The 26,505-nt window shown below is 43.5% G+C and overlaps 1 protein-coding gene, 1 long non-coding RNA gene and 1 pseudogene across 2 annotated transcripts; 2 read left to right on the top strand and 1 right to left on the bottom strand.

The window, feature by feature from the left end:
* Positions 1 to 1,357: 1,357 nt before the first annotated feature.
* LOC123601719 (olfactory receptor 9I1-like) lies at positions 1,358 to 2,670 on the top strand. The gene has a single exon (XM_045485317.1). It carries the CDS (start codon positions 1,543 to 1,545, stop codon positions 2,668 to 2,670), a length of 1,128 nt encoding a protein of 375 aa, XP_045341273.1. The 5' UTR covers positions 1,358 to 1,542.
* An 8,126-nt stretch (positions 2,671 to 10,796) lies between these two features.
* Positions 10,797 to 12,344, bottom strand: LOC123602712. The gene is made up of 2 exons (XR_006714528.1): positions 12,188 to 12,344; positions 10,797 to 11,050 (listed from the first exon to the last, which is right to left on the bottom strand). It is a non-coding gene; the product is annotated as an uncharacterized LOC123602712 (long non-coding RNA).
* A 4,966-nt stretch (positions 12,345 to 17,310) lies between these two features.
* On the top strand, positions 17,311 to 19,125 carry LOC123602711 (annotated as a pseudogene).
* The last annotated feature ends 7,380 nt before the right edge of the window (positions 19,126 to 26,505 follow it).

The following is a 26,505-nucleotide window of genomic DNA, read 5'->3' as shown; positions in this document are numbered from 1 at the left end:
CATCATGATTTGTGAGAGACGTAAAAACTTCAATGATCGTATAGCCTAGCCCCGCCATTTTGCAGAATTGAAAGTAAAGTCCAAGGAGGGAAAGTGAATTTTAAAGGTTACTCAGCTAGTTAGTGTCTGTCCTAGAGGTGACAACCGTTGAAATTGACCATACAAGAAAGCCTTCCAAAGAAGCTAACTCATCTCCAGACCTAGCTGCTGGAGTCAGGTGTGGGGAACAGCTTCAGGAGACCATGTTTTATATGATATGTGAATGTCTCTCTTTCACTAATGACCTCTGATTCAAGCTGGAGGAGGCTCCCAAGATTAAAATGGTAAAGACTAGGGGTACCTGGCTGGCTCAGTCAGAAGAGCATGAGACTCATGATCTCAGGGTTGTGACTTCAAGCCCCACATTGGGTGTAAATATTGCTTAAAATAAAAATAAATAAGTAAACTTAAAAAAATAAGTGATAAATACATTAGGTAAAATAGTAAAGGAGCACCTGAGTGGCTCAGTTGGTTGAGCATCCGACTTCAGCTCAGGCCTGATCTCACTGTTCATGAGTTCAAGCCCCACGTCAGGCTCTGTGCTGACAGCTCAGAGCCTGGAGCCCACTTCAGAGTCTGTGTCTCTCTCTCTCCCTCTCTGACCCTCCCCCACTTACACTCTGTCTCTCTCTCAAATATAAACATTAAAAAATTTTTCAATGGTAAAGATTAAAGAGAAAGACTTTTATTTTTTTTTGTTATTACTGAGATATAATTGACATATAACATTGTGCAAGCTTCAGGTGTAAAGTGTGTGGTTTGATTCATTTATAAGCTGCGATATGCTCATAGTGTTGGCTAACATTCCATCACTTCCCATAATGATCAAGTGTTCTTTTGTGGTGGGAACAAGTAAGAACTAGTCTCTTAGCAACTTTGAAGTTTGTAACACAATATTGTTGGCTATAATTCAATGTCTACAATACAATGTTGTTGACTATACTCACTCTGCTGTACATTAGATCTCCAGAACTCATATCTGCCAGTTCCAAGTTTGTACCCTTAAACTACATCTTTTAATACCATCTGACTAAGTAGTTTTTGAATGCATGCTGAATAATTACGTCACAAGAAAAGAAAGCACATCGGTGGGTAACATGAGGGAATACTCAACGTAAAGAGCAGATTCGTCGTCCTCCGACTTCTGAAAGCCTTTTATGAGAAGAAGGAATTAAATTTGCCGTGTGTGTCTGGAAGGGGTAAAACTAAAACCAATGTGTTGAAGACGAAGAGAGAGAGGAAACAGATCCAAAATGAGCATTAACGGGTAGAACTGTCCACAGATGGAGGTTCATACAGTAGCTAGATGACCAAGCAGAAGGTATGTGATACAGGACACTTCAGCATCCCATGGGGATTAGGACGCTTGCTGACCAGGTTCTTTCCAAATCTGAATCTCTGTGTCTCTTGTCTTCACAGGAATTTCCAAATACAAACCCAAATTAATTTGAATCAGAAACACCAGCTCAGGGCTCAGCTCCAAAAAACGTGGAAGAAACATAGATGCCCACGGAGACTCGGCCACGTACAGGATTTCCCAAAAACAAGCTCTGTAAGTTGGCCCAGAAATATAAAGCTAACTTCTACCATAGAAAGAATCTGTCCTTCAATTCTGGGATGTTGTTGTTGTTGTTGTTGTTGTTGTTGTTCATTCTCACCCTCAGATCAATTGTCTATATTGAATCCATGGCTGCGAATAATCTTACTACGGTAACAGAGTTCATTCTCGTGGGCTTTACTGACTACCGCATGTTGGAGATTCCCCTCTTCCTGACGTTTCTCATTTTCTATATCGTCACCCTCCTGGGGAATGTGGGGATGATCATTCTGATCCAAGTGGATGACCAACTCCACACGCCCATGTACTTCTTCCTGAGCCACCTCGCCCTGCTGGATGCCTGCTACGCCTCGGTCATCACTCCTCAGATCCTGGCCACACTGGCCACAGGCACGACGGTCATCTCCTATGGCCAGTGTGGTACCCAGTTCTTTTTCTTCACCTTCTGTGCAGGCACAGAGTGTTTCCTGCTGGCAGTGATGGCCTATGACCGCCATGTTGCTGTTAGCAACCCATTGCTCTACACTGTAGCCATGAATCCTAGAATTTGCTGGCGTTTGGTGGTGGAAGCCTATGTCTGTGGGATGTTAGGGTCCATTGTGCGTACCACATGCACCTTCACCCTCTCCTTCTGTGACCACAATCAGATCGACTTCTTCTTCTGTGACCTCCCGCCCCTGCTGAAGCTCGCCTGCAATGACACAACAAACACTGAGATTGTCATTGTCTTCTTCGGCAACTTTGTGATCTTAGCCAATGCCTTGGTCATTCTGATATCCTACCTGCTCATCATCAAGGCCATTCTGAAGATGAAGTCTCCAGGTGGCAAGGCCAAGACTTTCTGCACATGTGCCTCCCACCTCACCGCTGTGGCCCTTTTCTTTGGGACCCTCATCTTCATGTATCAGCGGAGTGGCTCGGGCAAGTCCCTGGAGGAAGACAAGGTCGTGTCTGTCTTCTACACTGTGATCATCCCCATGCTAAACCCTCTGATCTACAGCCTAAGAAACAAGGATGTGAAAGCAGCCTTCAGAAAGGTCACTGGTAGACTTCAGGTGTCCCTGAGTGTGTAGATATGAGTGATAGGACCTTACCTCCTGGTCCATTTTCTTCCCATATCAATATATCCTAACAGGCACCAGCACTCTATGCAACTTAGCCCCACAATAGAGAGAAGGTAGATGGGTGTCAGCAGGCACACAAGAAAAACTGCAAATATGGTAAAATTCATTTCCAGCAACCCCATGGTGCTTTCTTCTTCTCCCCATCTCACACCTCCAGCCCATTCCTTAGCATACAACAGTTTTATGATACTGCCTGATATCTTCACTTACAGAATGTCAGGGGCCCAGGGGACCTTGAGTTTATCTCACCTCACCCCAAGTCTTTGCAGCTGTCCTTGGCTTTCCCATCCTTTCCTTCTCATTTTTTTCCTCCCATTAATACTGCCTTTTACTATGTCAAAGATTCTATCTGGGGATTCTAGCGATCAATGCTAAATAGTCTTTTGTCTTCTTTTAATAGATGAGTGACTGATCACCTCAGCAAGCAGGGAGTGCTATATAAGACAAATCTGAGTCTCTAAGTGGCCAAGGGAAGGGAGTGTTTGAGAAACAGGCCTTTCTCCTCACCATTCTAGTCTCTGGTCACTTTCCTTCTTGCTCATGCCACAACAATGGAATTTGCAAGCTGCCTTTCCACCTGATCACATCCCACTGGCTTTGCTGTTCCTGCTGTGTAAGGTTACTCTGACATCTCCAAGATGAACTAAAGCCACCTTACCTTTGGCTCCTCAAAGGCCAACTCGCTGGTTTCTGCGGGACACGACGCATTGCTTCTCCTCTCTATTCCCATTGCCTGCCTTGTAGCAAGCCTCCCATTTCCAGGAACAGCAATGTTAGAGAACAAAGACAGGTATAAGGAAAACATTAAACCACACATTATCTTCGCTGGCAGAAGGTTTAGTAAGAGGGGGAATAACTAAAGCCTCTATTTAGTTAAAGAGACCGCAAAAACCCTTCAGGGCAAATTCTGCTTTGCTCCTTAGGGAACTCACCCCAAATCCAGAGTCCGGACCAAATGAGCTCTCAATAATTACTTTTGAACGGATTTTTATGGCACATGCATGGTCTCATTTGAGCCTCATGGAAACTCTGTAAAGCAAATAAGAAAGACAGGGCTGAATAGAAGGTTCCTATTTTGCAGTTAAGAGAATGCTTTCTCATAGTCCCTTTGGACCTTTGCTTAAAGTCTCTTTGTTCAGCATATACAGCAGGAGACAAGGCACAGCTTTCAGACTCAGGCTTGTATCTGAATCCCGATTCTCCCACTAACTCACTGTGAAATGTACCGTAAAGGGCTTCATTTCTCAGATCTTAATTTTCCTCAGGTGTAAAACAAATGTAACAACTCCTAATTCAAGAGCATATTGTAAAAATTAAATGAGGTAAGGGGCGCCTGGCTGGTTCAGTCAGAAGAGCATGCAACTCTTGATCTTGGGGTTGTAAGCTTGAGCCCCACGTTGGGTATAGAGCTTCCTAAAAGCAAATAAATAAACTTAAATTAAAAAAAAAAGGTAAAATTTTAAACTAAATAAATAAGTGAGGTGATGAATAAGAAATCTCCTAGCATAAATCCATTGCTCAATATATACTGTTCTCTTCCCTTCCCTTCTCTTTCCCTCACTTTCACCCCGGACCCTGCCACAATCCCATGGCTGTTAACAAAAATGAAACAGATCACAAACAATTAGTAATGAAAGATAGTGAACTGAGGAAGATGAACAATTCAATCTTTTCACCCAAGAAATAAAACGAACATTGGTGTTTAGCTGGGGTGGGGTGGATTTATCTGTACCCCACATGGTCAGGGATAACCAAAAGATGTCTTTTCGTTGAAGAGATAAACACCCAGTCAGTCAGTAAACCCCTCTGCTGAACTTTGATTTTATGAGAAGTTGGTCCTCTGTGGCACTCTGTATGGGAACAACCATATTAAATGGACCGTATTAAATTTAACCATATTAAATTTAAATTCCATATTAAAATGGCCCACCGCCCTGCCTAGAGTTGATTGGTTCAGAAATAAGCACCTGACCCAGTGTAGGTTTGATTAAAAAATAAATAAATAAAAATAATTCCTGGGCATTATGAAGTTGAACATGTAAAACAGATGCAGAATAGGTGACCAGATTGCCCAAGGCAGAGAAGTCAAGAAAGACACAAAAATGAAGCAGTTATTCAAAGAGAATCAGAAATAACAGACTAAGGAGGAACCCTGAAAGGTTCCATTCTGGGCTTTCCAATGCAGCCACAATAATTTTCTTGCTTCCCTTAAGGCACACTGGGATCCAACAACGAATTCCCCCTTGGGGACTAGTTCAAGCTTAGTCATCAGGTTCAAAGGATTCCATACTTCTAGAACTGGAACGGGGAGGAGTTCTTCAGCATATTACAGCAGATCTACACTCATGGACACTGATTTGTATCCCCACCTTTCAAATAAAGAAAGGACTGGGTCTCAGTACCTTGGATACTTCTATCATACTCCCTTTATAGGAGAAACTTTCCCGCCCAGAGCCCTTTGCTTGGGTAACCACTGTTCTGGCACTTGGTCTTGCCCTTTGGGTGATCGGATCAGACTAGAATAAGCCCCTGACCCACATTTCATCAATTCATGAACAAAACAGAGAGCCATGAGGTGTCCTACCGTTATACAATGATTATTTTTTTTTTATATTTTTTTTTTCAACGTTTATTCATTTTTGGGACAGAGAGAGACAGAGCATGAACGGGGGAGGGGCAGAGAGAGAGGGAGACACAGAATCGGAAACAGGCTCCAGGCTCTGAGCCATCAGCCCAGAGCCCGACGCGGGGCTCGAACTCACGGAACGCGAGATCGTGACCTGGCTGAAGTCGGACGCCCAACCGACTGCGCCACCCAGGCGCCCCTATACAATGATTATTAAGCAGGACCATAAAGTTATCTCCCTCTTGAGGATCTAAACCGAAAAATATGAGAAAAGCTAAGTTATTTGAGAAACAAGACTCAGAAATTATAATCAGAGATGACAAAAATGGCTGAGTCACGTCAATGGGCAGACCAAAGAGAAAATGCGCGAATGTCAGATGCTAAGGAGACAGCAATAAACCTGGTCCCTAGTGCTGCATTAGTTCTTTCAGGTCTTGAATTATGTAATTATGATCCAGGCTGAGTTCTAGTTTCTGATTCTAGAAATCCCTGTCTCCTTTTGAAGCATAAGAGAGTCTTAGCCATAGACTCACTTTCTATTAGATCATCTGAGTGGGTCTTTGTTACAATCTAAAGGACCTAACAACTCATTGCCCTCCCTGGCTCCTAACAACAAAATAATAAAAATGATACCTAAGTCTTACAGAGCACCTATTACTTGCCAGAACTATTCTAAGAACTTTGTATGTATTTAACAACCCTGTGATGCCTTAGCAACCCTATGATATAGACTCAATTGCTATCTCCACATAGAGATGAGTAAACGACGACACAGAGAAGTTAAAACAAGTTTCCCTAGGTCACAGAAGCCACGTAAGACCCAGAAGGCCATGGTTTGAGCTCAGGATATCTGGCTCCAGAAACTCCATTCTTATCTATGATCTTATATCACCTGTGGATGCCATTTTATCCACAACTATCCCTTTTTTGGTACTGAATCACGTAAGGGAAAGTAGCTTTACTCATTAGGCTCTTTCTCCAGGAGCCAGAAAAAAAAAAATGGTTTTCCTGCTTCAGAACTGGGAGTCATGTGAAGAACCATTCAAAGACCAGTGGAGAGGTCTCCACAAGATGAAATAAAATAAAAGACCACTTTAACAAAGAGAGTGCCTTACTTTTCACAAATGTCTACCCACCTGCAGGGTCTTGGCTAAGCCACCAAAGGAAAGCTGGAAGAGATTCCATGTAAAGTTCATTCCATGAAGATTCGTTCAGAACCTACACTGAGCTGGGCTGAAGAGACCCTATTCTCTGTGACAGTTAAGATGTGACCAGAGCATTTAGGTCAGCATCGGCCATAAGGCTTGTCCCAGACAAGGCAGCTCCATTGAGGCTTGAGAGAATGAGAGTGACACGGATTCTCAGATCTACCAGCCAAGCGGTACGCCCAAGTTCTCTGCATTCAACTCTGAATAAAAGGAATGAGGTCAGGAGAGACTCATTTCTCCTTCCCAGCATCTTCTGCAGACCTACAAAGCAGAAACTGTCCAAATCATTCTTCCCCCATTATAAATCTGCAGGACTTATTCTTTATTTGGGTCTCTGTTGAAGTGATGCTTCATTTGGGAGAAACCTTTTCTGGCCACCTTATCTAAAATGATAGCTTCCCTACTGCTTATCATTTCCCATCCCCCTACTCTGCTATTTCATTCTTCAAGACACTTCACAGTACTTGATATCTGCTTGTTTTTATCCCTACCCCCAGTAGAATTTTTTTTTTATCACCACCCCCATGGACTCAAAGACCATCTGCTATTTTTAGCACACCTTCTGACCCACAGTAGATGCTCAGTAAATGCCTGAGGAAAAACACGAAGAAGATAGAAATGAATAGGATTTCCATTTCTGGCAATATGGTGGACTACGGTTTTTCTGACCAACCTCCCCTCTGAAAATCATGAAAAATAAAAAAAAACGGTGGAAAGACACTAGGAAATCAAAGGCTAAACATTCGAGAGAAAATAAGAACCTTAAAACATAAGCAGAGTATTGAAACTATGTTTGCAATCAAGAGCATCTCCCTATGAGGATATATTAGTTGTCTGTTACTGTTAATTGGTAGCTTAGGGGTGCCTGGCTGGCTCAGTAGGCATGCGATTCTTTTTTTTTTTTAATATTTTTTAATGTTTATTTATTTGGGGGAGTGAGAGAGAGAAAGGGAGAGAGAAAGCGCAAGCGGGGGAGGGGTAGAGAGAGGGAGACACAGATTCCGAAGCAGGCTCCGGGCTCCGAGCTGTCAGCACAGAGCCCGACACGGGGCTCAAACTCACAAACTGCGAGATCATGACCCGAGCTGAAGTCAGACGCTTAACCGACCGAGCCACCCAGGCGCCCCAGTAAAGTATGCAATTCTTGATCTCGGGTTCATGAGTTCAAGCCCCATGGTGAGTGTGGAGCCTACTTTTAAAAATATAAATAAATAAATAAGCAAGCAAGCAAATAAAGAAAGAAAGAAAGAATTGGGAGCTTGAAGCAGCAAACCTTTACTATCACTGTTTCTGTGGGTGAGGGGTCCAGGGACAGGTTAGTGGGATTGGTTAGTCTCCGTCTCAGGGTCTCTCACAAAACTAATTAAGAGGTTGACCAGGACTCCCGTCATGTTGACAAGAGTTGGGTCCTTCCCCACTGTTGACCAAATATGCCCATTACTTGCTACGTGGTCCTCTCCATTGTGAAACTTAAAACATGACTCTCATCAGAGCAGGTGCCCAAGATAGACACCGTGCTCTTTTTGAAACCTAATCTCAATAGTGACATCCCACCCCCCCCCCAAATGATTCATATTATGCAGCCGGGACTAGCGATACAGCCAAGCTACTTTTCCCAGCCTCCTTTGCAGCTAAGTATGGACATATAGCAGAGTTTTTAGCCAGGAGGATGCTTGAATAATTGGTGTGGACCATTTCCAAGCCATGCTCCTTCCCATTCTGCTAGTTTGAAGCAACTGAACAGAGTGACCTTGAAAGCCACAGGTTGGAGGTCACAGAGGCATGACAGGAATCACTACTTGGAAGACCAGCAATGGCCCCCACTCTGTCACTAGCTGTGAAGCACTGTCTCATCTCATCCTGGTTTTGTTAAATCCTGTCCATACTTTTTTAAATAGTGGTTTTACTAAGCTCTCCTCAAATTACCCAATTGAATGTAACAGCTGTTACCTGTAGGGACCCTGACTGATGTAAGTCCTGTACCCCTCACCAAATAAATTCAAATAGAATCTTATATGGAAGAGTTTCTTATATACAAAACAAAAGGCATTAATCATAAATTTAAATATTCCTAAACGTGTCAGTATTCATTAAAGAGGTTCTGTTGATTAAAAACATGATTAAGAAGATGAACACTTGGGGTGCCTGGCTGGCTCAGTCGTTGAGCATGAAACTCTTGATCTCAGCGTTGTTAGTTTAAGCCCTACATTGAAACCTACTTTAAAAATGTAAAAGAGAGGCGCCTGGGTGGCTCAGCCGGTTGAGCATCTGACTTCAACTCAGGTCATGATCTTGCAGTTCAAGGGTTTGAGCCCCATGTTGGGTTCTGTGCTGACAGCTCAGAGACCAGAGCTTGCTTCAGATTCTGTGTCTCCCTCTCTCTCTTGCCCTCCCCCACCTCTCTCTCAAAAATAAATAAACATTAAAATAAAAAAAAAAACATAGAGTGAAACTCCAGCTTATTTAAAAAAAGAAGATGAAAGGGGCAACTGGGTGGCTCAGTTGGTTGAGCATCCAACTTTGGCTCAGGTCATGATCTCACAGTTTGTGAGTTTGAGCCCCACACTGGGCTCTGTGCTGACAGCTCAGAACCTGGAGCCTGCTTCAGATTCTGTGTCTCTCTGCCCCTCCCCCACTTGCGCTCTGTCTGTCTCTCTCTCTCTCTCTTTCTCTCTCAAAATTAAATAAACATTAAAAAAATTTTAAAAGAAGATGAAAAATCAAGGCACAAAATGGCAGAAAATATTTTTAAGGTATACAATCACAACTACAATCTTGCGTGTGTATGCATATACTTAAAAGTGATTAAGAAAAGAAAACACACTCAAACAGGCAATTCACATATATCCTTATGAAGAGATGCTTATTCTCATTAGTAACCGGGAAAATGCTTATTAAAAACACAATAGGCCCACTAGATTAGGAAAAATGTTAAAGTATGACACCACTCTATTGACAAATATATGAAACAAGGAGTATAAGTTAGTTTAAGAGTAGTATAAGATTTTGTAAAATATTTTGGCATTAACCTTTAAAAATCAGATACACATAACCACTGACCCAGATATTCCGGGGACCTACGTATGCACAGTAGAGAAACTTTTGCAAGTGCCTGTCAGGACACAGGTACAAAAGTGTTCATAAGGCATTATAATAGCACAAAATTCAAAACACTTGTCTTTAGTTTTTTGTTCTTCTCGTCCAAAGTGTGGATGTGATGGCTGGAGCCTGATAGCCATTATGGACCATAAGCTAACCTTGTTAGTGATACATGAATGGATCATGAAATGCCTCCCCCTGCACCCTCCTCTGTTACTGGTACCAATTTTCCAGCAGTAAGGTGATCTTCCTGTTTCAAAGTTACGTACACTGCACAACTGCACATTACCCCACAGAATATTCTGGAAGGCAGGTGTTTACACTAAAGAGGATTTGGTGCTCACGACCCTGCCACGATATACAATGGAAAAGTAAGCAGTGCGTGGCCCGCTGAGGGCTGAGGAACTTGTATATGGGATGCAGTCAGGCTTTCCAGAAGGGGTGAGGCTTCAACTGGGTCCAGCAGGAAGCATCCGTGAGCAACAAAGCAGACTAACAGGGACGCCAACCTGATGGAACGCACCCTAGTTCTGTGGTCTCGGTCTCCTCCTCCCCACCAAAGCCACCCTCCCCCATCACTTCTCACCATACCACACGACATCCAGCTGTCAGCCAAGAAGTTTAGTGGCCTCAGAAAAGACACACAGCCCTTCTGGGTCTGTTTCTCCATCTGTGATGTGTCAACGGAGTCCGAATTCTTTCTCAGTTTTTTTTTTTCCCCAACCCCAGAAGAAGCGACATGAAGGTGACAATGTTCATTCCCTGAGGAACATGGGAAATGATGTCACTCAGGGTCTGCCACTTATCCTCCTGAGCCTTTTAACCCCCAGACCCGTTGTTTTCTTCCTTAGATGGAGAGAGAGGGAATGTAATACTCCCAAGTCAGCTCTGACTGCAAGAGACTGCCTCCTCCCAGAAATGTGAAGCCGTCCCCCCTCACTTTGTAACTTGCAGGCAAGTCCCGGCTCACATGGCCCCCACTGTAAGGGAAATCATCACAGTGAATCATGGAGAGAAAGAGTCTGTCTTCCACTTATCGTTATCATCTTCGTACACCAGTACACAAGCATCATCCTCGGTGATATCTATAAATAGATGTTAAAACCACTCGAGGAGTCAGTCGGATCAGAAAACTCAGTGACTCAGGAACAAGAGGATCTTCATTGGGTTGTTTGGGCATGAAAGCAAAACAGCGAGCTGCCCGGAGGACCTGTAGGTTGCAAGCTCTGAATTCCACCCAGCGACGCTAGATAAACCGAGCACACAGCCTGGCTTTGCTAGCCGCTGGAAACCTTCAAAGGTGGGTTTCAACATATGCACAGAGCCAGCCTAAGACGATGAGATAACAGTGTTTTCTACCGTCTTCGGATTGCCGCAACAGCAAATCTCCTTGGATCTGCGAAGAAAACAGAAAATGCCAACAGTGCTTCGTGGAAGTCTTTCACAGCAACCAAAGGTCATACGTCTTTGGTCTTCCTATGCGGTAATGTACGTCTTATAACTACGTTGGGAGATCACATAGATTCCCGACCATGAAATGGGCTTTCCACATTTTTGAACATAACTTAAATTTTCTCTGGGTGACCTTTTGGACAAGTCACCTTCCCAAAGTGTCAACTCTGTCTTCTCTAAATCAGGCCTAGGGATACATACCTTGCTGATGGTTGCACTGATTGGTAACAAATATGTCAAGTTCAGGCAACAAGAGTTGGCATTCAGATATTATTACTCCCCTGACACCCACACCGCTGAGTAACAAGTCTTCAGAGCATGAACCAAGGATGGGTCTGGACCCCACTGGGGAGGCTGTGTCAGCTGCCGAGGTCAGAAAGGAAGACACTCGTAATAAGCAGCTTTTGAAAAGATGATGTGGAAATGAGTGCCACGGGAAGGAAGTTGAGCGAGCAAGGCCCCTCTACCCGGCCTTTGGGAGTCCCAGCCATCCTCCCATCCCTATGGCCTCGTCCTGGGCCTGCCAGTTCTGGTTTGTTCTTTAATGACTCCGTGGCCTTTCCTGAGGCTCCAAACAGGACACCAGTGTTGAGGCCCCCGCCGGGATAAATTGGGGAGGGAATGCTTTCTGACACACTGAGGAAAAGTTACTTCTTCTCGAGACTTCGATTTTCCCCTCTGCCCGATGAGGAAAACACAGTAGACCCGGTGCATTCAAATCTCTTTTTAACATTGGAACTCCCTTTCCAAACAAAATAAAAGAAGCACCTGGTTGTTTATAAGAGTTCAAGGAATTGCTGCTTTGTTTGAAGCTGGGGCTGAGTTGGCAGCTCTGGGAAGGCTGGGGCCTCTGAGGAACAGAGCTGGAAAATCACAGAACCACAACAGCAAGGTCCTTTCCAACTCCGGGTTCTGTGTGTCTGTGAGGTCCAAGGTCTCTGGTGCTTTCAACAAGTGTGGAGGGGAGCATGTGAGCCGCCATTTTCAGTGTCTCAGGCTCACAGAGCCTGTCCTGAGGGTCGTGTGCACATTGACCCCCAAACACTGGAAAGAAAGAGAAAACCATCACCCAGATACTCACCTGACATAATGCCACATTCAAATGGCAGGCATTGGACAAACATGGATGCAGAAACCAGGAGACAACAGCTAATAGCTCAACATTTCAAGGAATGTTCTCATTGTGAGGTTTTCCCATTGAGACAATGTCTTGAATAGATGCAGGTGGGAGCTACCACTGTCCAGGAGAGAGCGGCCAAATGAACGTGTCCCTTGAGGTTAAAAAAAAAGAAAAAGGTCAATTAGGACACGATGGTGTCTATATCCCAGGTTGTGTGAACTGTTGTATTAAGTGTTGTGGGGCATCTCCAAGGGCTGGACAGAAAGGTTATGACCATTCTGGAAAAAACAGTGTTGTGATTGGCCAACCATGACAGCACAAATCCTGTTAAGCAGTGGGATATTGCCATAAGTCTATAAAGCATATGATTGTTTAGAAATCTGAATTCACTGGTTATTTAGTTCAAATTATTGAAACTTTGGGAGTAATATATTTTTAAAAAAAATTTTAATGCTTATTTATTTTCAAGAGAGAGAGTGCAAGCGGGGGAGGGCCAGAGAGTGAGGGAGACACAGAATCGGAGGCTTCGGGCTCTGAGCTGTCAGCACAGAGCTCGACGCAGGGCTCGAACTCACAAACCGTGAGATCATGACCTGAACCGATGTTGGGTGCTTAACCAACTGGGCCACCCAGGCGCCCTTTTTGAGAATAGTATGTTAACAGCCTTGTTATCTTATGATTCTGAGACAGGCATAGCAAAGGAAGAGTCCTCGGAGAACGTTCTAGTTAAGCATGTCATACTTAAAACACAGGCTCCTTATCTCTAAATCTCCATGTCTGTGAAAAGAAGGACAGAGAAAAACTTTATGGCTAACTAAGGATGGAAAATGCTGCCATGAAAGAAGGTGTCACTGAGTCATAAAACAAAATAATAGATTTGGGTGCCAATTCAGGATGTCTACACTAAACTCAGTCCAAACTGAATGTTGAAAACTGGGCAGGTCTCAGAGAAATGTCACCACACCAGCTCCATTCCACTGGGTGTTGTATGAAAGTGATGAATCACTAAATGCTACTCCCAAAACCAATACTGTACTCTCCGTTAACTAAATAGAATTTAAATTTAAAACATTTTAAATAATTAATTTTTTGGAAAGATAATTACTAATAATTAAATAATTAATAATAATAATAAAATAATTGGTTAACTGAGGCTTTTTTTTTAAAGGCAATACCAGCTCCATTCACAGCCCCGCTGAAAGCGGGGAAAGCTGTTTTGTCCCTTTGGATCCTGCAGTTAACGTGTGGGCTGGCTACATACTTTCAACTTTGTAACTTATGGACTGTCCCCCCTGGGGGGAAACAAGGCAACTGGATAAATAAAACTCTCTTTTTAGTTATTTCATGGATATATCATTTTATTCTATTTTTTAAATTTAAATTCAAGTTAGTTATCACACAGTGTGGTCTTGGCTGCAGGAGTAGAACCCAGTGACCCATCTCTTATGACACCCAGTGCTCATCCCAGAAAGTGCTCTCCTTAACGCCCATCACCCGTTTAGCCCATCCCCCACCCACCTCTCCTCCAGCAACCCTCAGTTTTGTTCTCTGTATTTAATAGTTTCTTAGGGGGCGCCTGGGTGGCTCAGTCAGTTAAGCGTCCGACTTCAGCTCAGGTCTTGATCTCACAGTCCGTGGGTTCGAGCCCTGCATCAGGCTCTGTGCTGACAGCTCAGCGCCTAGATCCTGCTGTGGATTCTGTGTCTCCCTCTCTCTCTCTGCTCCTCCCCTGCTCATACTCTGTCTCTCTGTCTCAAAAATAAATAAAAACATTAAAGAAAAATTTTTTTTTAAAAAAGAGTCTCTTAGGGCTCTGTTTTTATCTTAGTTTTCCTTCCCTTCCTCCGTGTTCACCTGTTGTGTTTCTTAAACTCCACGTATGAGTGAAATCACATATTTGTCTTTCTCTGGCTGACTTATTTCGCTCAGCATAATACCCTGTAGTTCTATCCACGTTGCTGCAAATGGCAAGATTTCATTCTTTTACATCACTGAGTAGTATTCCATATATATCATCTTCTTTATCCACTCATCAGTCAAAGGACGTTCAGGCTCTTTCCAATGTAGCAGGATTCTCGCACAGAGAGTCATGACACCGAGGCTTTTCTTTCCAGGAAGCAGCTGTATGCATGCCGACATGGCTCAGTTGGGTTCATACCCATAAAACTGAGCCCCGAACACCACGTGGCATAGTTTTTTATACATTTTCTACTTCTTTGTCTCCCATATATAGTAACACACAAACATGCAGTCTGATTAAGTGGTCTCATGTTACAAGGTCATGAGGAACATCATGTACACGTATAGCCAGGTTGCCTTGGGGTTGTGTTTTGTTTTGTTTTGTTTTTTTCCATTCCTTAGGGAAGGGACCCTACCACACCATAATTTGGCTATTGTTGTTAGCACTGCTATAAACATCAGGGTGCATATGCTCCTTTTTTTTCCAACGTTTATTTATTTTTGGGACAGAGACAGACAGAGCATGAACGGGGGAGGGGCAGAGGGAGAGGGAGACACAGAATCGGAAACAGGCTCCAGGCTCTGAGCCATCAGCCCAGAGCCCGAGGCGGGGCTCGAACTCACGGACCGCGAGATCGTGACCTGGCTGAAGTCGGATGCTTAACCGACTGCGCCACCCAGGCGCCCCGCATATGCTCCTTTGAATCAGCATTTTGTATGCTTTAGATAAATTCCTAGTAGTGCCATTGCTGGGTGGTAAGGTAGTTCTATTTTTAACTTTTTGAGGAACCTCCGTACTGTTCTCCATAGTGGCAGCACCAGTTTGCATTCCCATGAACAGTACAAAAGGGTTCCGTTTTCTCCACATCCTTGCCAACATCTGTTGTGGCCTGAGTTGTTAATTTTAGCCATTCTGACAGGCGCGAGATGGTATCTCATTATGGCTTTGATTTGTATTTCCCTGATGATGAGTGATGTTGAGCATCTTTTCAGGTGTCTGTTAGCCATCTGGATGTCTTCTTTGGAAAAATGTCTATTCATAATAAAACTCTCTTTTTTAAAAATATTTGAACCAGGAAATCCTGAAATAACTTTTCAGTTTCTCCATGGTGCTGATGGTAACAGACCTGTAAGGAATGATAAGCCACGGTGATGTACAAGTCAGAGTCAAAGGAAGCAGGGAAGATAAAAATGATGGGAAACCCATTTGAGAAAGGGACGGAAGGAAGCAGATAGTTGGAGCACAGGGAGGAAAACATCCCAATAATAACAGTGTTCTGGAGGAAAGATGCTTAGGCTCCAGTTTTTAAGGTCCCGAGAATTCCCTTCAGCTCAGTAATCTAAGATTTCCATCTTCAGGGTCCACTGCACCCAGGTTAGAGCACAGGTCAAAAAGGGTGGAAGCAATAGAAGGAACTAGGGCAATTCATGCTCAGGCTACTGCCAAGCAATAGATTTGATATGCACCGATTGCCACATCTTATTGAAGATGTTATTAGAAACTTGGTGTCCCTGGTACTTTGTGTCTGAAACACGGGGACCAAGTTTTTGCCTTATGAATCCACGGAATTCCCGGGATCAAAATTGACAGACCACCCCAAAATGTTCTGCAGAAGTTCTATAGCTAATGAGAACCACAGAGCTCACAAACAAGTCTTCTTTAACCCTGACTCCAATCAGCCTCCCAGTGAGTCTTGGAATCCCTGATGGCATAGCCTCCATTCCTATCCCCAAGAGGCATCATCCCTGAGAGTAGAGCCCAGAGCAATCAGTGGCTGACGAAAGAATTCATCCCGCTGACAGGAAGTGAAGAATCAGCTTGATTTCTGTAGAAAACTGGTTCTATCAAACACAAGAAACTCCATAACTCTGGACTACAGAGGCTACAAATTAAAGTAGACAGTTAAGAAGGGCCAGTGTAGGGCACTAAAACGAGAAGTCCCCTGGAGTTACGACACCATGGTTTAAATCCTGGCTTTTCCACTTGCAATTTGTTCTTTGACAAGCCACTTTAACTTTCTGAGCCTTGGCCAACACATTTCAAGAGTGAAACCCATAATGGTTATTCCGGGATTATTGAGAGGACTCACTAAGTTAATATGGAAAGGAAATGTTCCACACAGAACAAGGGCTCCATAAGTCTAATGGTCTCCACAGAATCACTTTCTTTCTCGGACCCTTGAAAAAGAAACCCAAGACAGATGATGACCTGGTTCACAGGAGAGCAGAGGTAGATTATGAAAGCACTCACAAGGAATTAACTGGAAATATTTGACTTGGAGATGAGATCAGATGAAAGTGGTCATTAACACTGTCTGTCTTGGGAGAAAGGGAATTCGCTCCACATAATATCAATGTGTAGAATATATCAACATGTAGAAGATATAGAAAAAACCATGTGGCTTTCCCAACAGGGAGACTTTTCCAAAGATAGGGTGCCCCCAGAAGTCCCCACCACAGAAAGGGTTAGCAGAAGGCTCTGCATCTGACAACTCAGGAGGGCACAACCTGAAAGACCATCTGAGGACCGGTGCATACCAGGGATACATGACAATTTGTTGGGAATGTTCTAGAATAGAGAGACTCTACAATGGTCCCTCCCAGTCTTGATAGTCTAAGGTTCTCTAGTCTTAAAGATAACAAGCAAGAAATACTGACCCAAGGTTCGATTTCAGGAGGGGTGCAGAGATAGGTAAAAGTCTTTCATAGTAACTAGGTAACTGGTTACCTGGTAACTGCTAGATGTGGATTTTTTTTTTTTTCAACATTTATTTATTTTTGGGACAGAGAGAGACAGAGCATGAACGGGGGAGGGGCAGAGAGAGAGGGAGACACAGAATCGGAAACAGGCTCCAGGTTCTGAGCCATCAGCCCAGAGCCCGACACGGGGCTCGAACTCACGGACCGTGAGATCGTGACCTGGCTGAAGTCGGACGCTTAACCGACTGCGCCACCCAGGCGCCCCTAGATGTGGATTCTTAAGGGGGTAAACATTGTCTTCTCTCTCTGAGCAGAGAATGTCTGGGATATTCACCTAACATCTGACACTGAAGAAAGCAAAGTCCTTCAGTTCTGGAATCTCTGATTCCATTCTCCTCTTCAGGCCACCTACTTACATCGAGGCTATGGCCCCCTAAAATCTCACTGCTGTGACAGAGTTCATTCTTGTGGCCTTCACAGATCACCCTGAACTGGCGGTGCCCCTCTTCCTGATGTTTCTCATTTTCTATATCGTCACCCTTCTGGGGAATGTGGGGATGATCATCCTGACCCAAGAGGGTGTCCAACTCCACACGCCCATGTACTTCTTCTTGAGCATCCTCGCCCTACTGGATGCCTGCGACGCCTCGGTCATCACCCCTCAGATCCTGGCCACACTGGCCACAGGCAAGACGGTCATCTCCTATGACCAATGTGCTACCCACTTCTTTTTCTTCACCCTCTGTGCAGGCACAGGGTGTTTGATGGCCTATGGCCACTTTGTTGCCATTAGCAACCCATTGTGCTATAACCTCGCTATGACTCCAGGCACCTGCTGGGGATTGTTGGCTGCAGCCTATGTCTGTGGGGTCTCAGGGGCCATCCTGCGTACCACATGCACCCTCACCTTCTCTTTCTGTGACCGTCTCTGTCTGTGACAGACTTCTTCTTCTGTGACCTCCCACCCCTGCTGAAGCTTGCCTGCCAAGCATGACACAAAGTGCCACTGTCATCCTCTTTTTTTGCCAAGCTCATGTTCCTGGCCAATGTCCTGATCATCCCGGTCTCCCATAGGCTCATAATCAGAGCCATTTTAAGGGTGAAATCTGTTGGTGGACGAGCCAAGACCTTCTCCACCTACACATCCCGCCTCACCACGGTTGTCCTCTTCTTCAGGACACTTGCCTTCGTGTACCAGAGAAATCACTCAGACTCATCCCCAGAGGAGGACAAGATCGTGTCTGTCTTTTATACCGTGGTCATCCTCATGCTGAACCCCTTGATCTACAGTCTGAGGAACAAAGATGTAAAGCTGCACATTTAGAAAACTCATTGGTAAAATCCAGTTCCCAAAGAACGCAGCTTCAGGCGAGAGTCGTTCATCCTGACCCATTTTCTCCCCAGATCTTCATGCTCTGATAAGTATCAACACCATGAGTGCCTGCCCTCAAGAATGGCAGCTTTCAGTAGCACTCAGGAAGTAGGCAAGAACTACCACCTTTTTTTTTTTTTAATTTAGTTTGGGGAAAACCACAAGGTTGGTGAAATTTACTTTGATGACTCTCTCTACCTTTCTTTTTTTGCCTTCTCCGTCTTTAGCCCACTCTCAAATTATCAGGGTTCTAGAGATACTCTCTGATATCACCGAGCAAAAAGCTAACACAGTCATAAGTGAACTGACTACCACATCCAAGCTGCCATCTTCAACTCAACCACACTGAAGTTCCCCAGTTGCCCCCTCTTCATCCCGCCATCTCTGTGCTCCCTGATACTGACGTTTACTCTCTGTGGAAGATTATAGCTGGGAATCATACTAACAGGAGGAGAGTCAGGAATTTTTCTCTTCTTTTATGGTATGGGTAACCGACCAACTCATTATGAGGAAATTAATGAAAAGTACCGTGAACCCAGTGGAATTTCCCATTGGTACAGATTACAAGAGTAAAAGGAAGGGTGCTTCCTTTGACTACTCCCCCACTTATGTCTTCCCGAATGGTGCCCAGTATCTCCAGGACTCTACTCTCTGCCTTTCAAGTGGCAAATGTCTATATTCTGGATCTCCAATTCTTTTGTTTCTCCTCCTCCTAAACACAGCACCTGACTCATGACAGTCTCTGCTCTCAAAAAACTCACTCCCAGAGGCTGCAAAGTCAGGAATGGTAGACCTACAGCAAACGGTCTTAAATGGAATTACCTTGTCAGGTAATGCCTTACCCTCTTGGAACATCAGTTTCCTCTAATCAAAAAAAAAAAAAAAGATAAATACTTCCTGTTTGAAAGAATTATTGAAAGAATGTTTAAAGAAGAGGATGAAAATCAATGTGGAGGTTTGGTTTAGTCAGAAGAGGCTGAGTTTGCTGTGGCAACAATCAAATCTGAAACTGTTCATAATACTTTCCCCATGCAAATTGGGGCGTTCTGCTGTACGTAGTCACTCAGAGATTCTGGCTTAAAGAGGCCCCTCCATTTTATAGCTATACTGTCAAAAATGCAAACTATGCAGGGGATAAAAGACTACTACAGAATCATAATGGACCTTTTCTCCCACAGCCCACTGGTTAGGAGTCGCACAGTCCCGCCTCGCTAGAAGGGAGCCGTTAAAGGTAAAAGTACAAATGGAATATGTGCGAAGCAATATTGACTCTGCCTCCCCTGTGGCTGCGATTATCAGCATTCCACAAAATCATAAGTAATCAGATTATTTCTTGATTGTTCAGATCATTTTCTACAAACCACCTCTCCCATATTTAGGGAAACAGGCCCACTCTTTCACTTGCCACCTGGCCAAGTGCCATTAGGATCCCCATGGGCTTTTCACCCAAGCTCAATTCATCAGAGTGCTTTGAGAATATTATTGGTGAAATGAGAAGGAGTCTAAAATACTCCTTTTATATATAAAAATATAAAATATTAACACTACTAACTGAAGCCAATATATATATATATTATATGTACATATAATATATATAATATTATAATAATATATAATAATAAATATATTTATATATATATATAAATATATATATATATAACAAAAAGATATGTAACTTGTGTATTGTAGAAGGCCATGACTCCAGCCACATGAACTAGAGGGGTAGAGGACAGAGAAAGAGGAAAGATGAGAGAGGGAAAGAGAGCCCTAATCCCACTTGACCCATACATTTTTCAAGCACAACGTACCCAAAATAGGAGTCTTGATCCCCCACCCTCAACACTTAATCCTCCCAAATCTTCTCTGGTACCACCTGGAGAACCCAGTTGTCCAGACAAAATAATTATAATCATCATCCTCATTTTCTTATTCCTCTCATTCTCTCACATCCAACCCATCAGCAAATTCTAACAGTTCTAACCCAAAAAGAACCCCATCTGGTTTAGGCGGGCCTCAGAGACCAGTGTGCCAGAGTAAGTATCCAACATCCTGTGCTGGTGCTGTGGTTGGGGCAACACCTTTGTGGTATTACAGTGTGTAGGCATCTCTTCTTGGTTTGAAATGACTTTACTTCTCCAGCCTTCCTGCTAATTCTCTGAGCTACCTATTACCATTTAAATAAATTCCTTTTCTAATTAAATCAGTCTATGTCTGTTGCTTACCACTAAGAAATCTTATTGATACAGAAATCAGCAGCAAGATTGTTAGAGGCAAGAAACCATTGGAAAAATTGGAGGAATCAAGTCATATTCCTAGCTACATTGAGTCTATGGCCAAAAAACTATACCATAGATAGATATAGATATAGATATAGATAGATATAGATATAGATATAGATATATGTGTGTATATATATATATATGGAATTGGGTCAGGTAATTATGGAGGCTGAAAAGTCTCACCATCTGCAGTCAGCAAGCTGGAGACCCAGGAAAGCTGATGGTATAAATTCCAGTCTGAGTCCAAGTTCAAAGACAGGAAGAAACCTACGCCTCAACTCAATGATGGTCAGGCAGGGAAAGGGAATTCTTCCTTGTTGAGCCTTTTGTTCTATTCAGGTCTTCAACAAATTGGATGAGACCTACCCATATTGAGGAGGAAAATCTGCCTTATTCATCTGCCAATTCAAATGTTATCTCATCCAAAAACACTCTCACAGACACACCCAGAATAGCATTTAACTAAATCATCTGGGTACCCCATGGCCCAGTCAAGACGACACATAAAACTAATCATCACAGAATTGGCTATCTTGCCTGAGTCAGACTGAAACAGAGAGAATCTATCCAGTATTATGATACAGGGTGCAGACTAATATTCCCTTCTCCCATAGCTCAGAACAGTGAAACAATAGCAGATTTTGATCCTGTAATGTAATGTCTAGTAAAGGCAAAGCTTTGAGAACTATGAGGTCTCTGTCACATAATGTGTGATAGGTAAGGCAGGAGTAATTCAAGACTCTGTGGTGGGTGGTTGCTTCTAAAGGCACTGGATACTTTAAGGAAATTGAATGGCATGACATTTCCTAAAGTCTTGATCAAAACACAGAATAAAAATTAAGGACTATAAATTATTATTTTTTAAAAAATATTTTACACTTTCAGCATTAGGGCTGCTAATGGGAAAAGTAGCCTAATATTTAAGCTGTGGGAGGCCAAATTATTCTGCCAGTTAAATTACTGCCCCTTGTCCAGAACCGAGTTTTGTATCCACCTAGGCTTAAAGCTGTGGCGCTTATTGAAAAAGAATGAGAAAGAGAGATACTGGAAAAACCTAGCAGCCCACTGGAATGGCAGTGCAAGGGAAACTCTGGGTGACTCTGAGTCCCTCCAGCCTCACCCCCACTGAGCCTCCCTTGCTGGCTCAGGCATCATCTCCTTCTCTGTTTAAGGGAGCTTCCTGCCTTGCATGAAGACCTAGTCACAGCCTTACTGCTACCTGCTACCCTGCAAGGCAAAGCTGATTCTCTTCCTGCCCCAGTGCTACCAACCCTCATTCTCTCCAGATCTATTAGCAGAGTTTTCTTAAGGTTAGATACAAATATGCCAAGATAGGTCAACTGCAAGTTGAAACCAAGAGAATTCTTACACATGAAATCATTTAAAAGGCTCTATAAAGTTATAACAGCAAATACGTTAAGTTTCTAAATGAAAGAATCAAGAACTTAGCTGTAAATTGAGCTAAGTTCATTAGTAAGGGCCCTCATAGCAAGACCTTTTTGGAACCAGCAGAAAAGAGCAGCACATAATTATGGTTCTTTTTGTCATTTGCCTTACAGAATATCTACAACAGGCCATCTGCAAAGCCCAACACACAATAAAAAAAGGTACTAGATATGAAAGAGGCAGTGACTGTGGCTCGAAGCTGAAAGAAAAATTCACACAGATGCATAATGATCCAGATGTTGGAATTAAAGGCCTTTATAATAACTGCCGTAAATATGCTAAAGAATTTAGAAGAAACAGATTTAAGCATGAACATATGGGGAATTAAGGCAGAGGAACAAAAAAGAAATCTAACAGAATACAAGTTCTAGAACTAAATAACACAGTATCCGAAATGGAGCAGATTGGATACAGCAAAATAAAGAATCAATAAACACCAATACAAGTCAACAGAAGTGGTCCAAACTGAAGCAGAGAGAGGAAAGAATATTTAAAACACAAAAGCCGAATGAGACATCTTGGAAAATAGCAAATGGTCCAGCATACATGTAATTGGAGTAACACAAAAAGGCACAGAGAAAAGTGACAAGAGAAATGTTTGAATGGATGACACCTTTCAAAGGCTAAAAAAATACAATAAAATAAATAATAACCCAGAATTCTATACCTAGTGAAAATAGCATTCAACAGCAAACAACTATTCAATGAAATAGACATTTTCAGATAAATTAATAAAGCTGATAAGAAGCGTTAGCAGCAGGCCCGAGCTGCATACACATGATGTAAAATATAAATATGAACATAAAGAAACAACAAATCGGAATATTGAGATAAAAATGTGAAAGAAACAGTGCCAAATGAATGGGTGAGTCCATAGGAAGGAAAAAAAGAACACCACAAAGGGTGAATATATGTGAACATAAAGGACCGCTTTTTCAAAAATTTCAGGAAACTATTGACTGCTTAAAATAACAACGTATGTTACAGTTCATAACACAGACGAAAACAAAATAGATGAAAGCAATAACACAAAGATCAAAGGAAGGGAATAAACGGAATTACACTATTATAAGCTTTTTACATTGAAAGCGAAACAGTATAAAATTAACTTAAACTAGATTATAATAAATTAAGGGGCACCTACAGGCTCAGTCGGCTACGCGTCCGACTCTTGGTTTTGGCTCAGGTCATGATCTCATGGCTTGTGAGTTCAAGTCCCACATCAGGCTCTGGCCTGCCAGCATGGAGCCTGCTTGGGATTCCCTCTCTCTTTCCCTCTCTCTGCCTCTCCCCTGCTCATGTGAGCGCATGTGCTCTCTCAAAATAAATAAACTTTACAAAACAGGAGAGAGAGCCCCAGAAAGGGAAGGAAGGAAGGAAGGAAGGAAGGAAGGAAAGAAGGAGGGAGGGAGGGAGGGAGGGAGGGAGGGAGGGAAGAAGGACAGAATGAAGGAAGAAAGGAAGGAAGGAAGGAAGGCAGGAAGAAAGGAAGGAGGGAGGGAGGGAGGGAGGGAAGAAGGAAGGAAGGAAGAAAGGAAGGAAGGAAGGCAGGAAGGCAGGAAGGAAGGAAGGAAGGAAGGAAGGAAGGAAGGAAGGAAGAAAGGAAGGAAGGAAGGAGGGAGGGAGGGGGGAGGGAGGGAGGGAGGGAAGAAGGAAGGAAGGAAGGAAGGAAGGAAGGAAGGGAGGAAGGAAGGAAGGAAAGAAGGAGGGAGGGAGGGAGGGAGGGAAGAAGGACAGAATGAAGGAAGAAAGGAAGGAAGGAAGGAAGGAAGGCAGGAAGAAAGGAAAGAGGGAGGGAGGGAGGGAGGGAAGAAGGAAGGAAGGAAGAAAGGAAGGAAGGAAGGCAGGAAGGCAGGAAGGCAGGAAGGAAGGAAGGAAGAAAGGAAGGAAGGAGGGAGGGAGGGGGGAGGGAGGGAGGGAAGAAGGAAGGAAGGAAGGAAGGAAGGAAGGAAGGAAGGAAGGAAGGAAGGGAGGAAGGAAGGAAGGAAGGAAAAGCACTTTCACAACTTCAAATTTCTCCCAGGGGAGCCTTTATTGCATCTGCTGTCCTGGCATCCTAGTCAATGTAGCATTTGTCTCAGAATTCACACATTTTTGGATAATAGCTCAGTAGACTTCCAACCTATACTTCTTGCGTCTGCCATGCTAGGACCTAGTAGTGTGTGGAACACGCATACAGTGAACGGAGTTGTCGCTTTGACGCATGTTTAAATCTGAAAGAAAAATCAGCCATTTCTCATCTGTCTTTCCCTGATTCTCTCTAGACTGAAATCTCTTGTCCACCGACATCACACAAGGTGCCCAGTGCTTTAGAAAAAAAAAAAAAAATCACTCAGGCACAAGGATCTAGGTTGGGTCATTTCTCTGGTTTAGGGTGGTGGTGAGGGAGACCTTGAAAACTGCACCCCCCCTGGCACCCACTGGTGTGCCAGCCAGCTGTACGTGGCCCACGCCAGAGCACGTGAAGCCAACAGGTTTTCCATGGGTAGGCACTTAAGCATAAATGCACAGCGTGCAAAAACGGGGACTAAGAGACCATGCAGTGGAGCATATACAAATCTGAAAGCTTTCATTTCTGTGGTTTGGTCCGTGTTTGCAGGGTAGAAGACCACAGCAATATATTTTATTGTTTGGTATCACTTTTATATTTTGCAATAAGCACTTGCCATAGCAATAAAGGGAAAAAAAAAAAAAAAAACAAAAAAAAACAAAAACAGAAGCATGTGTTGCTCAAGAAAGTTGATGATGAGCATGTATTTTGCACGAGATGTTTGTCAGCATTTATCCCCCACTGTGGGAGTCATGGTGATGCCTCCAAGGACTTGAAAAGTGGAAGACGCAAATCTGCTGAAGACACATCAACACGTGTTTTCAGAGACTGTGCCAGACGGAAATGACTGAAAATCATGGGTGTGTTTACACTGCACTCTCGGAAGCAAGACTTTCCGTTCCCATCAAAGGTCACTTCGCTCATTTATCTCATTCCCATTTTTTGTGTGCGTGCACACACGTACACCCAAAAAATCAAAGCAACACTTGGTAACGTATTGGCGTCAAAAGAAAAGAACAATTTTACCCACAGTAAAATGATGACAGTTTCATATCGGTGGCATTAAATGCGTCAGACGGGAGATCATCTGTTATTTCTAATAAATTTTCCCATCCAACCTATCAGAATAAAGCTGTTGAAAGTTCATTCCGTCAGAGATGAAATATCTAACATTGTTGTGAACACTGTTGTAAATTCAGCAGAAAATATCAAACTGGCAGAAACAGTTCTGTTTGGGGATATAATGAAAATACAAATTTTAGTGTAGCACAGCATCACAATAAAAGCAATACTCTTACTGAATTATGGAACTTCTGGAACAAGAAATATGTTTGGAATCAGTCATAATACATATAATCTATTACACATCCAAACAAGTTACAATGGTTTTGCCATCAAATAGAAGCTGTATTTTTCGGGCGCCTGGGTGGCTCGGTCAAGTACGAGTCTGACTCTTGATCTCAGCTCAGGTCTTGATCTCAGGGTCACGAGTTCAGGCCCCTAGTTGGGCCCCATGTAAAGCAACAGAGATGTTCTCCTGCTGACCTTGATGAAGGAAGCTGGCATGTTTTGAGAGGCAAGGCCACACAGTGGAGGCCTGAGAGTTGGCTCAAGACCAGCCCTGGCCAACAGCTAACAAGGAAAAATGGGCCCGCGGCCAAAACTTGCACACAATGAATCCCACCCACAGCCAGATGGGGCCCGGAAGAGGACTTTGCCCTCAAGATGCCACCCTCATGAAATGGAGGCCCCACCCGGTGCCTTGATTCCAGTCACGGGAGACGCCCCCGCCCAGAGGAGGCAGATAACACACTGTCTGCCTCCTGCCTCTTGGAAATTACGAGATGCTAAATGTGTGTCATTTTAAGATGCTAGTTTTGCGTAATTTGTTACTCACCAGTAGGAAACTCACAAATGTCACTCATTTCTTATATTTCTCATAAAGGAAAAGCTAGTGTGGGGCTCCTGGGTGGCTCAGTTGGTTAAGCATCCGACTTCAGCTCAGGTCAAGATCTCACGGTTCATGAGTTCAAGCCCCACATTAGGGGCTTTGCTGTCAGCGCAGAGCCTGCTTCAGATCCTCTGTCCCCTCCCCCCCCCCCCCCCCGCCCGTCCCTGTTCGTGTACTCTCTCTTTCTCTAAAAATTAAAAACATTTTTTAAAAAATAAAATAAAGTAGGGGCGCCTGGGTGGCTCAGTCGGTTAAGCATCGACCTCAGCTCAGGTCATGATCCCATGGCTTGTGAGTTCGAGCCCCTTGTTGGTCTCCGTGTTGACAGCTCAGAGCCTGGAGCCTGCTTCAGATTCTGTGTCCCTTCTCTCGCTCTGGCCCTCCCCCACTCATGCACGTGCACGCGTGCTCTCTCTCTCTCTCTCTCTCTCTAGAATAAATAAAGATTTAAAAAATTTTTTTGATAAAATAAAATAAAGTAAAAGCTAGCTTGAAAGCAGCATCCAACAAACTTTTCCTTAA

This window comes from Leopardus geoffroyi, chromosome D1 (assembly GCF_018350155.1).
Source record: "Leopardus geoffroyi isolate Oge1 chromosome D1, O.geoffroyi_Oge1_pat1.0, whole genome shotgun sequence".
NCBI classification, from domain to species: Eukaryota; Metazoa; Chordata; class Mammalia; order Carnivora; family Felidae; genus Leopardus; species Leopardus geoffroyi.
Note: the sequence above shows the minus strand (reverse complement) of the source record. Positions and strands in the feature narration are given on the sequence as shown.

Coding starts and splice junctions, on each gene's coding strand:
- LOC123601719 (XM_045485317.1), top strand. CDS start 1,543: ATGCCCACGGAGACTCGGCCACGTACAGGATTTCCCAAAAACAAGCTC.